The sequence below is a fragment of the Rhipicephalus sanguineus genome, chromosome 6 (assembly GCF_013339695.2).
Source record: "Rhipicephalus sanguineus isolate Rsan-2018 chromosome 6, BIME_Rsan_1.4, whole genome shotgun sequence".
NCBI lineage: Eukaryota > Metazoa > Arthropoda > Arachnida > Ixodida > Ixodidae > Rhipicephalus > Rhipicephalus sanguineus.
This window is the reverse complement of record NC_051181.1, coordinates 55,165,269-55,179,618: the sequence shown is the minus strand read 5'-3', so window position 1 is coordinate 55,179,618 and position 14,350 is coordinate 55,165,269. Positions and strand designations below refer to the sequence as shown.

The 14,350-nt window shown below is 46.8% G+C and overlaps 1 protein-coding gene across 1 annotated transcript in view; it reads left to right on the top strand.

Annotated features, from left to right (window-relative positions):
• The first annotated feature begins 711 nt into the window (after positions 1–711).
• The window catches only part of LOC119395797 (NADH dehydrogenase [ubiquinone] 1 alpha subcomplex assembly factor 4), a 34,160-nt gene continuing 20,521 nt past the window's right edge, over positions 712–14,350 (top strand). Inside the window, exons 1-2 of the mRNA XM_037662807.2 lie at positions 712–963; positions 1,322–1,407. Of these exons, the coding sequence (XP_037518735.1) occupies positions 819–963; positions 1,322–1,407 (231 nt within the window). The 5' untranslated portion in view covers positions 712–818. The remainder of the gene's footprint in view (positions 964–1,321; positions 1,408–14,350) is intronic.

Sequence of the window (14,350 nt, the reverse complement as noted above, 5' to 3'; positions counted from 1 at the left end):
CGTAAGGCCCTAAAGAAACATGAAAAAAGAAAATAAGGCATCCTTGGAACGTAAAAGCTGCTTCTACTGCATCGAACTTACGTCAGTGTCCAAAGAAGGATCGAATTCGTTGTAGCCCGAATACAGGTCGTCGTCATCTGACGGCACCAAATGTACTCTCTCCATCTCCGGATGGGTTAATGCGCGCTTGCTGCCGAAGTTGTGATATCCCAGAACGTTCACAAATGCGCAAGAAACATCGGCTGCAAATATCGTTGTTTGTCGTTGCCGAGCAACATCACCTGGTCTGGTTGCTAAGCAACGGATTGATGATAATCCCCGAGTAAGTGCGAAACCCGTTGATATTTAACAAAGTGTAAACTTTTGTAGTTGTTTTCTCGCACGGGTAGGAGAAATACAAACGACAGCGTTTGTTTTGTGGGTGGCGGTTTCGGAACGTCGTATGAAAGGCGACACTCCATCCAAACTCCTGCGGGTTTCAGTTGCGGATCTCAAAGGCTATGCTTTTGTATATTACAAATGCTTTGATCACGAGAGAAAAAAAATACATAAAAACTTTGTTAAAGGAGTGACAAGTGCAACAGAATATCTACGCTTGCTCCTTTGTTTTGATGCTGCTCAATAACATAATATAACAATATATCAAACGTCGACTACAACTTTTTTTGTTTGTTTGACTTAGCAGGCCGTATCAATCCAGACCAATCTAAAAATGCGCGCCTTCGGCTTCTCGTTGCCGTCTGCAATGTATGTGCGACATGTGGCGTGAAAAGTCGAAGTCGATAAGCATTTGATCGAGCTTGTTTTAGGTATTTATAATGGGAAACCGACTGGCGGCCTTCGTTAGCAGACCAGTCAGGGACTTTAATATCGAAAACCGCGTAGACAGGGTTATCAGCGCCGAGAAGCCGAAGACGGCACCACGACATCCGAGCGACGCCAAGCACGAACCCAAGGCAGCCGGTACGAACGTTCTCTCCAAATGTAGAGATGTGTTGCTCTTAGCTCGTTTTCTTTTTCTTCGTTTTTAAGCGTCACGAAATGTCGCTTAACTGCCGTATCTTTCCGAACGGTGGCTCGCTTCTTGCGGCATTGACCTTCAAATGAACCGCAATGACTTCTTTCCCGCATCCCTTCTCGTAACAACCGAATGAACAATGTGGCGTTGAGAGTGGCGGAAGAATGAATGAAATACGGGTTCGCAATTTCGTACTGCGCGCACTGACCTGCGTTTGCTAGTAATACGACTGGAAAGAAACGCGCATTCGCGACGTAAATTGAGCGAGAACTAAGCAGCGGTTACTTTTCTTAAAAACCGCAGACACAAGCAGGGTGCAAGAAAAACGGGAGGACCTTTTGGAGCGCCTGAGGAGCGTCAAGGTGGTGTCGTCAGATCCAGACCCACAGGTAGGAACCCTCCGGTGTTTATACTGACAAGTCTCTTCATTGCATGACACACACAACTAACTCCCAATTTTCTTAGATTGTGGCTCCGTGATTCTACTGGGCAAGTTGATGAAAGCTCTTGCCGCTGTTTTGTTAGCATTGCATTCCTCTTTATCTGGTGCGTTCTCTTGTCACCGAACCAGTACAAAACTTCTTATTAAGTGATGCTCAATGACGTGTCATCACTTTGTAGTCTCTTTGTATTGGAAGTAAGGTCAGTTTGCTTTTGCGGGGTCAGCATTTTGAAAGCACATGCACGAAAGGCCTTGTGTTCAAGAGATCCAGGTGAATGGTAGTGGTACTGCTACCAACGCATCCACTATCTTATAGCTCACTCATCATTATTTTAATCATTATGTGTTTTGAGCACTTTACAGCAATTGGTTCTTAGGCCAATTATTACGTCTACATCTTGTCGTCGACCAGACCATCACTTGTTTCACGTCGATTCTTGGCACTGTTTGGTACTCCCTCGCGCCATGCATTCTAGCCTTTCTAGGAAAGCGTCCATCCTAGTTACGTTCACTGCTGGTGGAAGGGCTCCTCGGCTGACTTGCCTTTGCCGGCCTCCACATATTTTCCTCCACTAGCTCTTGAGCCTGACTTTGGGTTACTGTGATCTTGTATTACAAAAGAAGAAATTGGGGAACCTTGGTGTAAAGTCATTTTTAACTGATGTGCAGTAATTTTGAAAAAAAAAAAGGAAATTAAAGTGCACAAAGCCAATGCATTACACACAGTTAACCAATGCATACAAACCAATGCATTACGCACAACTTGTTGCACCGAAGTGCAGAGAGCTCTCTTACTGGTCTCATGTTGCCAAACATGTTTGATAGCAAAGTTTTAGTATTGCCATATAATGCTAAATCACTTCTGAATGGTGCAAAGGCTTGCTTACATCATGTTCATGCAGACTGGTATTTGCTTGTTCATTCTACTGAGAATTTCAGACAACTGAAAGGTGATCATATCTGGTGCATTGTCATGAGACAATCAAACACGTCAAAAGGACGTCGCTAGCAGAGGCATCGTTTAGTTGGGGGCGGGAGGCTGCATACTTTACTAGCCCTAACTAGTGGCTGCATTTTGTTCTAAGCATGCAGTATAATGCGTCAATGAACCCTGCACAAACGAACTTGCAAATTTCGATCACAACGACATAGTTATTTTGTGTGCAAAGTTAGTCTGCCTTCACTCGTCTTGAAGGGGTAGCGCAAAACAGCAAGGATGCGAGGCTGGCAGGAACACTGGATGGTACTGACTCACAACTAACTTCATCAGAAAGTGCTCCCATGTTTAAACTATCACCCACACTCTCGCAGCATTCCTGCACTCACAATGAAGAAATAAAAGTTGATGACATGTTCACTCTTCTACTATGATAAGAAACAATTCAAGAATGAAATTTTGTTATCATAGTGTGTTACAAAAAGTTCGTTATCAATAATTCAATGACGCTGAGGTTTCTAAATGATGCAAGAAGTTAATCTTACATTATTTATAACTGGGTTAGAGAGCTGAGGATCTTTCGTCCTTCGTTGTTCGAATGTCTCTCGTCTCTGCTCAGCCCCCGAGTCCCCCCGCGCTGGCCACTCTCTCCCCCTCTCTCGTTCTTGTTAGCTACGCCGTCCAGTCCAGCAAAGGGGCAGTACGAACCTGGTCATCATCCCATTCACAGAAACATCATGCAGTTGTCCCAATCACCCAACCTTTTTGTGGGAAGGCAGGTGTCGGCCAGAGACCCCACGACGATTCGGGTGAAAGGGAAGGTCTTTAACATACTGAACACATTGAGCGCCTTTTAGATGCGAAGCATCTCTTGCTCGAGGGTATGTCCCTCGGCGTCGGCCTGGTAGTCCGCACTCACACTATACATGTGCCACTCTCCTCCTTCCCTCTCCCTAACAGCTGCGCGTTACTCTCCACTTCTCTACCAGCATCTGCTTGCGCTTCTCCTGCATTCTCGCTTCTGCTCTCGTGGCACATGCGCTACTCTCCTCCTCTAGTCTCCTCTCCTTCAAGTGGTAGAGCGCTGCGCGTGTTCAATCGAGCGCTTGCTTCGGTTGACTCCTCTGAAATGTGGGCTCGACATGCTGAAATTCTCTCCTGCGCAGCGCCGCGATGAGCGCCAGCGCATGCGCATCCCCTCCCCCTCTCTCTCCTCTCCTACGCTGCTTCCCTCTCGCGCGCCTGTCGACCGCGTTCCCCGCTCGCCCTGTGAGAATTAACGGCCAGGCTAGAGGGAAGACACGACACGTGTAGTGTTCCTCTTCGTGTTCCACGATGCGAGGTCTGTAGCATGCCCAACGAACGCCAACGGAACGCGATCGTGCAAGTGCTCTGGCTTCGCATCGCTTCATGGTCCCCTTTAGCGGGAGATGGTGTAATTTTTTGTAGTAGGCCTTAATAACCTCTCTGATAACCTGATTGCTATGTGTGAAAATTCATGTGGTATCAGCAAAGATTGGGGTGCACCCTTGTTCAGAACAGTGCCGAGCAGCATGCCAGTGCACATTGCCTCCTAGTGAGTGCTTACGTTCAGATAATCTGATGTTCAAGCAGCAACTTATTTGGTCAATACAGACATGACCGTGATGAAAAGGAAGTCGATAAACAACTCTAGTAGAACTCGTTGTTGGGCTAGTTGGTGCATTGCATCAAGGAATTATACCAGCCGAAAACAGACGAACACAGGAAATGGTGAAGGAGACAGGAAAGCGGCTAGACTACCAACTCTTTTAATCACCAAAGCGAGGCTCATATATATACACTCATGCGGTCACATGGTCATATCACTATTGCTCTTTACATCAACTGAACTAACCATATAGGCATAACACAAAACATGGCATGCTATTACTGTGTGTCATCTTCGCATCCTCATTTCCTTCTCGAGATTACAAAAAAGATTGCAGGAAATCTTGTTCCATTCTGCACAATGCCACAGAGCTATCACTACAACATGCTTCGCCCTTCATCGCAATGTGAAAGGCCTCAAGTATTTCACGTGCCATTTTCTCATGACTTCGGCCCAAAATTCTCAAATCAGTCAGTACCGGCTTACATTTGCACTGTTTACAGTGAAGGGCCAGATTTCATCCTGTTCCCTTTTCTAACGATTTGAAATGTTCCCACGCTCTAGTGTTTACACAACGACCCGTCTGGTTTACATAGGCATGAGAAAATGGCACGTGAAATACTTGAGGCCTTTCACATTGCGATGAAGGGCGAAGCATGTTGTAGTGATAGCTCTGTGGCATTGCGCAGAATGGAAGAAGATTTCCTGCAATCTTTTTTGTAATCTCGAGAAGTAAATGAGGATGCGAAGATGACACACAGTAATGGCATGCTATGTTTTGTGTTATGCCTATATGGTTAGTTTGGTTGATGTAAAGAGCAATAGTGATATGACCATGTGACCGTATGAGTGTATATATATGAGCCTCGCTTTGGTGATTAAAAGAGTTGGTAGTCTAGCCGCTTTCCTGTCTCCTTCACCGTTTCTTGTGTTCGTCTGTTTTCAGCTGGTATAATTCCTTGAAGATAAACAACTCCTATTTCACAAAGCACAAATGTGGACTTGTTTTATTGTGCAGGCTTTTTTATTCACACTTTAACCTACCTGTCAGTGCAAACTTCACAATTTTTCGACACATTTTACTCCTTTTATTAAGGGCAGAAAGAAAAACACTTACCGTGAATCTCGTGTGGTGTTGCGCTGGACACTACATCTACCTGCTACATTTCTGAGCCCATGCACCAGCTTATGTGCATATGGAATTACCAGAAAATTTCTTTTGCCACAGAATTAAGCTCTCTGATAGAATTTGAGATGCTTAAAGGAGTACTGACAAGATTTTTGGAAATTCTTGCATCGTTGCTCTATATTTAAAAATCCGGCAAATCCCACACATTGTGGGAATCAATTTCATACAAAGCAGTTGGGCAGTAGCAGCCTATGCCGCATTTTTCACTTTGAGCCAAGCATTACGAGGTGGTTTGATGTCCTTGTGTAAATGGAGTAGTTGTATTTTTGGACGTGCTTGAAAAACAAGGACACAGTGAGAAGCATATAAACCACAAATGTTTGTGGTTTATGTGTGCCTCACTGTGTCCTTGTTTTTCAAGCGCATCCAAAAATACAGTATGCTATTTCAACTAGCCCAAGAAACGGCACTGCGGAAGTAGTTGTGCATATATTGTGTGCTTACCAGCATGTCGAATACACAGGCGTGTAAAGGGTAGCTCATCGTTGAACGTGACGTTGGCACTCACGTTAGAGCAGAGACGTCACTTTCATCGTGATGAAGTGCACGCTACGGGGCAATGAGGTGCATATGAGAAGTAGCGGTCATATGTGTATTCACGCTATGCTTGACTATAGCTTGAGGAGCCATAAATATGTAATGTTTGTTGCATTGACATCAAAAGTGGATAGCTGACACAGTCACCCCATTTGGCAGTGTGCTGACATGACGCTTGTATAGGGTCTTTGTCCAAAACAGTTTGAAGCACTGGCATAGCTCTGTGGTAGAATACCTGACTGCAGTGCAGAGTGCCTGGGTTCGATTGCGGCTCAAGCTGGGATGTTTATTCTTTGCTTCCATTGGGATATTTCACCCTTCGACAACACCGTCGATCCTGGCAGTGCATTTTCTCTGACACGGGCTCCTTCACACTGTCCAGTTCAAATTTCCAAAGTCTGGGTTGATATAGACTGAGAATCACCTGTGGCGCATACCCACATACTACGGGCACAGCTATGTGGGTATGTACCGCACATGATTGGTGGAAAGGATTTCATGACATATGTGACAGGGAAGTCACGTTGTTCATATCATGATCTCTGAATCATGTTCATCATACATTGAAGACCTTCTATGCCAGTTTTGGAATGTACAATGCTAAGGAGAAAAGCAGAAGAGCGCGAAGACGTAGACGGCAAGATAAATAGGTGGATTGACAGGCATGCAGAGACGGTCAAAGTTCCTTTGGTTCGATAAGAAATGCCTTGCACTTAAAACACTGCTGTTGAGAACCTGTGTTTACTACGATACCTCAGCAGAAAGGTATATAACAGCTGCATCTTACAGGTACTTACCTATGGAGCAGAAACCAGGAGACTTACAAAGAGGGTTCAACTTAAATTGACAACGACGCAGCGAGGCATGGAGAGGAAAATGATAGGCATAACCTTAAGGAGCAAGAAGAGAGCAGAGTTGGTCGGGAACAAGGACATTTTAGTCGAAATCAAGAAGAAATGGGCATGGGCTGGGCACATAGCGCGTAGGCAAGGTAACCGCTAATCATTAAGAGTGACAGACTGGTTCCAAGAGGAGGCAAACACACGAGGGGAAAACAGAAAGTTACATCGGCAGATCAGATTAAGAATTTTGGGGGTAAAACGTGACCACAGCAAGCGTAGGACCGGGTTGATTGGTGGAACATAGGAGAGGCCTGTGCCCTGCAGTGGATGCAGTCAGGCTGATGATGATGTTGAGAGCCATAAATAGAGTATCGTGGCACCTCAGAACTTATGGAAGAAATTTTTAATGCCGCTATGTTAACCTTTTCCCTACCGAAGATGAGCTAGGCTCGTCCACACTGAAATAAGCATTTGGGGCTGCTGCAGCTAGCTACCCCGGTTCATTTTACTGAGTTCTCTTAAAGGGACACTAAAGGCAAATAACAATTTATGTCAGAGTGAAAGTCCAATGTATGACAACTTCTAAAACGGCAATATTATCAACAGCAGTGCCCTACTTACCGAGAAATTAAGCTAAATGTATCACATGATGAGCGCCACGAGTGGGACATTTTCGAAGTGATCCCGATGACGTAGGGAAGTCGGCCTACAATAAATCACTAGTAATCAAACTAGCAGCAGTAAAAATAGAACATTCCGAGCAACAAAAGACGTAATAAAATGCTGTTTGTTCGTTTCCGCTTGATTCATGGAAAACAAAACCTCCGTGGCGTTGCCATGGGGAACGGCGCGCGTGGTTCAAACATGGTTCAAAGGTTCCGTTTTCGCCGAACTGTGCCTCGCCCATCTCAGTGGTAGTTTCGGGATCGCGTACTGCCGTGCGTGTTTTGCGCGCTCGTGAAAGTCGCTCTGACAGAAAGTTCGACAAAATGCCGCATGCATGTGATATTGCCGGATGCCCGAATGGTGCACAACGCCAGTGCTGCAGCAAGGAAACCGGTGTGTCTTTTCACTGGGTGCCGCGGAATGAACCCTTACGCTCGAAGTGGCTTAGTGTCATGCCATTGCGCCAGTGTGCTAAACAGTCAAAACCTCTGCGTGTGTGCTCGCTGCACTTTCGTACTGAGGATTACGAGACCAACCGCAACTTGGTGACGGCTTTGAATGTGCCCATCCGAGCAAGTGTTTGCCGCAGCGCCGTTGTTGCTACTGTTTGTCCCGCTACTTCCGCTCGGCTGCTACCAGTGTCGGCGGCCGCGCAGTAAAAGCGGGCAACGTTGGGCACGGCAGCAGTGACGTATGAGAGTCGTATTTTCAGGCGGGAAATTTGAAGCGCGCTAACGCGATGCGGACCACTAAAAACGTGATTTTATTTCAAAATAAGCACTTCCTTGGCACAAAAGCAGCACTACGAGGTTTCAGGACCGCTATTTCAACAATCAACGTCGACTTAATATTTGCCTTTAGTGTCCCTTTAAACTTGGAACAGATGATGCAGTAAAAGTGTTTAAAACGCACTCAAATCATGCATTTTGTTCGAGAAAGGACTTCATTCTGGTAGCCAGAATTATAAAATGCTGTCCCCCTCTGCGCTAGCAGAGCACGTGTGCTGCCAGTAGCTCTGTTCAGAAAAAAAGAAAAATGTGCTTGTTTGCTGATGTTTTGTAGAATGAAAAAGTATTTCAGTTCTGCTGCAACTGTGGCAGCCATGACGAGCAGCATATCTTCTCTAACTTATCGGATTGGGACGACAACCGTGTCTATTAGCAGTTGACGCCAACAGATGTAAACAAACCCCGACCAGTGCATCCAAACAGCTAAAATAGGTAGCTCCTGTTAGCTGTGCTTCCAAGTACTCGCGTCTCAGTAAAGGGAAATGTTGCCTCTTGTTCACTCTTCTGCGGTCCATGCAAACCCTTAGAGCATCATCTTTTTTTTTTTTTACCAGTACCAGAGGGCTTACCCGGTCGGTCGGCTCATTTTCTTTGACAGTGATGCTCTCATGGGTCATTCACTGTAGTTCTTTCTTCAGAGGGTCCTGAAGTGCAAGAGGAACCCGGCGAGCAGGCTGAACGACCGGAACCGCGTCTGCATCCAGGACCATTCTGTACTGCGTTTTCAAGCAGCCGAGCCCTTGGAACAGGTGCCTGAAATCTTTCAAAAGTTCATACTCAGACGAGGCATTGACAGCATCCACCATATGTTGAACCAACCCAAGCTGGCATCGAGCCCAAGGATGGCATGGTGCCCATTCTTTACGATGAAGAATTTCACGCTTATCTCGGTGGTTCCGACAGACACTTTCTGTGACGTTGTTCCGTAACTTGAAATAACGTCCCCGTTGTATGCGCGCAACACTGACCCGGTTGGTTGCAATGCTTCTTTGGATCCAAGGTTATGGTACGTTGCAAATGGAAGTAAGCTTGCCTGCGAACCGGTGTCCACTTTGAACGTAACTTCTCTGCCGTTTACTCGAGCCTTGATTGTCCAGTCTTTCTTGCTACAATTTTCAGAGCCGATTTCGAGAATCTCAAAGTCATTCTCTTTGAGATTAGCTACTTCACTAACAACGGTAGACATCTGGCAACAACTTTCAAAGTGGTTGTATTTGCGGCAAGAATGACATAATTTACCATGTGCGGGACATTGCTTAGGTTTATGTTTGCTGTTGCTTTTCCTGCAGGAAATATCTTGATTGTCGCGACTGCTTTTTTTTCCACTGCTGCTGTTTTTTCGTCGACGTTTCCCCACTTGAAACCGCGTCAATGCCGTCTTCCATCCTATTCCAAACTAGGCTCCTTATTGCCACTGCTTCTGCCGCTTTACACATTTCCTCGGCTTTTAGTAGCGCCAGGCCTCTCTCGGTAAGCATTCTTTCACGCAGCTTTGGGTTGTTCGTACCAGACACAGTTTGGTCTCTATTCAGTGAATCGTGCTGATCCCCAAAGTTGCACTGTGTCACCTGCTTCTTTAAGTACCGCACAAACTTCTCAAAAAGTTCTTTCTCCGCCTGGCTTTTTGTACGAAAAACATATCTTTCATGAATTTCATTGTTTACCTCGGAGAAGTAGGCGTCGAACTTCTGCACGACCGTGTCGTAACTTTCCTTGCTTTCCTCGGGGCCATACTGAAACTTGTTGAAGATGTTGAGCACTTCATCTCCCGCGAAGCTCAGCAAGAGTGCCGCTTTCGAAGAGTCACTTCTCGGGGCCTTCTCGACTGCTGTTGCTTGCAGAAAAAGCTCGAAGCTTTGCTTGAAGCGCTTCCAATTTTCAGACAAGTTGCCCGATAGGCACAATGGCTCCGGCAGCTTTAGTAGTAGGTCCATGGCGATTCCACACCGTTGCTGCCATGCTTCACTCCACGGCGGCCACTTCTGACACCATGTAATTAGCAAGGACGACGCAACGGCATGATGGCCAGAACAAAAAGAATGATCAGTTTATTCACTCACTGATTATATAGGCGCACGATAACGCGCCGAGAGTATCTGCGCATGTCCGATGCGCAGTCGTGATACAGTAGCCTTGCCGGATACATGTCCAAGGTTTTTCTGCACCGAACACTGGAATGGTTAGAGCACTTTTCGTGGTACAGTGCAGTGAAACCAATCATCTGCATATTCTAAAAAAAATAGTTTCCCTATATCTTGCGACTAAAGCGCCTTGAAGTAGTTTTTTTAGTTGTTTGAAGACACGTAGAATCAAAATAGGCAAATAAAGGAAATCATTATTTTTGTATCATTTTTGGCTGAAAAACTCGGTAGGAAAAGGGTTAAATACCAATTTTCGGTTTTGATATTGAGGGGGCTGTTTCACCGAGACGTGTCAACACAGTCTGGTCTAAGTCTAACTCACGTGGGGACGTTCTAGCAGCAGCTCTGTCGTGTGCTCTCAGTGGCACGTCGTGCACGTAAACAATGACGTGTGAATCGTCGTCCACCGACTCCGACAGCAATTTTGCTTGCGTGCAAGACGCAGAGTTCACAAACCCAGCAAGCTGTGTCGACTAATGTTTTTCGATTGTTCTCAGTTTGGAAACTTCCTTCGAGAGGTGGCCCCGTTTTGCTGCCGTTGCGAGAGTTGGCACTAGTGTCGCATTGAGGTCGGTTGGGATGCACTGCAAAGGGCAACGCTTGCCTCAGCCAAGTAAAATTGTTTTTGCTGCGTTTTTAGTGCTCGTGCATTAATCGTGCCTGTATTTCGAATGTGTTCCACAAGCATATAAACTCTTTGCAGCAAACCTGCATCCGTATTTGAATAGATGCCGTGAAGTGTCAGCGCATGTTCTCAACATACCGACATGCAGTGCACAGGGTTGTCGTTAGGAGTATGCTTCGGCAGTGGCAACCCCGTACCACGATGTTTCTTCATGCAAGCTTTTCTGAATGTTTCAAGCCATTGGGCACGTTAAGTTAAGGAGCTCGAGCGCGCTCTAGCCGGCGGAATGTGCTCTTGTAAACTTAACAGTTAAAAAGTTACTTATGGTGCGTGATTATTGAGCGCACTTTACGTGCTCCAACCCTGAGGTGGTGCACGAGAACGTGCACAAGAGCTCGCGCCTGCTACGGCTTCCGGGGAAAGGATGGGTTTCTGACTCTCTCCTCCGATGAGGTGCGTTCTCCTTCCCCACCCGTTCCTACTGCGAAAGTAACATAACATTTGCCATGTAACGCTTTCGTGCCCTCGAAAGCAGTCAGCGGAAAACGTCGTTAAGCTAAGCTCCCAAGGCATCACACCCAAGCGCATTCCTTTGGAGTTCGGAGTGCTCTAACTTAACGCACCTATTGAAACCAAGATTTCAGTTGAGCTGCAAAAGAACCGACGTGCTTGTGAACTGTGATGTGACAAGTGTCAGTCGTCTTGTTCACAACGACACCACTACTGCAATTGGGGTTTTTATCTGCCAAAACCACGACATGATTATGAAACATGCTGTAGCTGAGGGCTGCGCACAGTACATGGTACTCTAGCATTTCACTTCCATCGCGAAATGCGACCGCTGCGTCCCGGATTGAACTCGTGACCTTCGGGTTATCAGCTGAGCACTGTAATCACTGTACCACCAAGACGATCCAGCACTAATACAGAGCTTCTTCCCCTATGCATTGTGTCAAGGATGCATTTTTCTGCTAGAGATGCTTGCGAAAGCCTCAGCTATTCAGAAAAGGTCACATCTGCAAGAAGGAAAGGTAATGTGAACGCTTCCCGTACAGCTCTGTCGTGGTAAGCAGCTTTCTGATTGTCGGGTGTGCGAATAGTGACCCACCACCAACGTTACTAGAATAAACTCAGTTTAAAAGCTCCGCCGGAGAGGCGGTCCGCGTGGCGGTCGTGAGAACTAGTGGCGCTGCAGTCACGTCTAGCTCCCGCGGCTGGCGCTTGTTGTGATCGGCGCCGCCGATGTACGAGCGCGCGTGGGTTACAGCGTCGTCTGCGCTTTGTTAGCTCGTCATTTTTGCGACTGTTCTTGACCAGGCTTAGCGTCTTGTACGAAGACACGTGTATGATGTACGAAGCGTAACGAGGGCGAACAGATTCACAGTGCGGTATGCCGACTTGCTTTGCGCCGGGCTGCAAGAGCGGCTACCGCAACGACGACTCCGCTTCACGACACTTCTTCGGACCTCCAAATGACCCTACGCCATTCAAGCTTTGCATCGCAAAGATAGAAAGCTTACTGCGAAATGCAAGGTCTGTGACGTTCATTTTGAGAGTGACGACATTGAAAAGCACTATCGTCGTGTCGTTGCGGGACAAGACGTTTTGATCGCACGTGGAAAGTGGGAACTCGCGCGCGGTGCCGTGCCGCGCTTGTTACCAGCACTTCTACCCCACATTTCAAAGCCAAAATGTTCGGGACCGAGGCGCAAATCCCCCCAAAACGCACGGCGTCCCGCGAAAGTCCAGTGCCCAGTTTGGAGGAGCCGCCAGAAATAGAACAGCAAAACGAAAGGCAGGCGATTACCTATATACGCTACCGAGACTGAGAGTTGCATCACACTAACATTCGATCAGTTGTCAGCTGTCGCTATGCCTTCAAAGCAGTGGATTTTCGAGAGATTTTACGACGAGGCATTGAACAAGATGTGCGGAATATTTTACACTCGCCGGCTCGGGAACGGGCTGCTCAGCGCAAAAATTTGACACGGCACATAGAAAAGACGAGGACCAGCGCTGGTCCTCGTCTTTTCTATGTGTACCGTGTCGAATTTTTTGCGCTGAGCAGTTTAATAATGGAATACCAACTAGCCCAATCCCACACCTTGCTTCGGGCACGGAGACTTACTTGTGCAAAAGATAATTGTAGTTGCGTAGTGAACGGTTACAGCACGAAACGCAAACGGCTGTCGCACAGTGTAAAGTGCTGAGGGCATGGAACATCTGCTCGGTGAAGTTGAAAACCGAAGTTGAATACTGACGACTCTTCTAGCGACAGAGTACGCGCGAATAACTGCTCGGTGCTCACATCACGGCCGATCTGTTCGAATTGTTTAAGGCGCCGTAAAAGGATGCGACGTAGAAAGATGAGACACCGAAAATAAACTATCCGCTGAAAAAATTGCTCAGAGAAGACATCTATTCGATGTAATCGCACACTGAGATTTCATTTAGCGAGTTCTCGTAAAATTTTCCGATTTTGGGTCAGTATCCCTTTAACCGTCGCGAAAACGTGTCTTGTAAACATTGCAAAGCATTGGTGATGTTTTTCGAGAAAGTTTTTTGAATAAATTGTAGAAACATGAGTACTGTTTTTCTAGAACGTTTTTGTATCTCGAGTAAGTACGCTTCTTTGTGCACTATAAAGGCTTTTACAAACGTGTTGGGTTGTTCTTGGTCTAGATAAGACGGCAGCGGCTAAAATTGTGGTGGTAGTTATAAAAATTACTCTGAAAACCCTCATTCGCTTAGAAACTCCTATGCTTGGAAGTTAAGCGCAATGTAGACAGCTCAAATATTGTCACAGGGTCGTGACGTCGACGAAGGCAGCAGTCAGGAGGTCCGAGATGAAACTCTTTATTTGGCCGAACTTGTGGCCGGGAAACTGAAAGTCAAACTACAGCAATACAATGATAGCGGCGAACAGAGCGTCGACCGTCGATCAACTGAAGCAGTCAAGCGCGTCGGCTTTTATACAGGCGCTATCGAACTTTCCAGTGATATCGCTGGTGGCGGCGTTATCTCTCGACAAAGCTGGAACATACGCGTGCAGCGCGCAATCTTACCAAAACGATCTACTACAATCGCGAAGCTTCTCGTACAGTGCTTCGCGGACAGCGTCGAGCGTTGATAACCGTCCTTGCTGGTCAAACCCGAATACATCAAATAAAACAAGAAGTGGGCGTGGCAATATAGACCGAACATCGATTCTTAGCCAATCAATGAACAATGCACGCGGGCCAATGCATACAGACGACCGTATGCATATCCGCCTAAGTATCCACCTAACTAGTACAATAAGAAAGTTGCCGCGAGCAACCGCGCGGCGGACCGCAGCGTTAAGCCGTGGCAGCAGACGACGCGCCGATAGTGGCGCAAGACGGAACTGCAGCGCCGCTAGTTCTCGCGACCGCCGTTCGGACCACCCTCCTCCGATGGCGGAGATACGCAGCTTTGAAACTGAGTTTGTTCTAGTAACGTTGCCCACCACGATGGTCTAGTGGCTATGGTGCTCAACTGCGGACCCGCAGGTCGC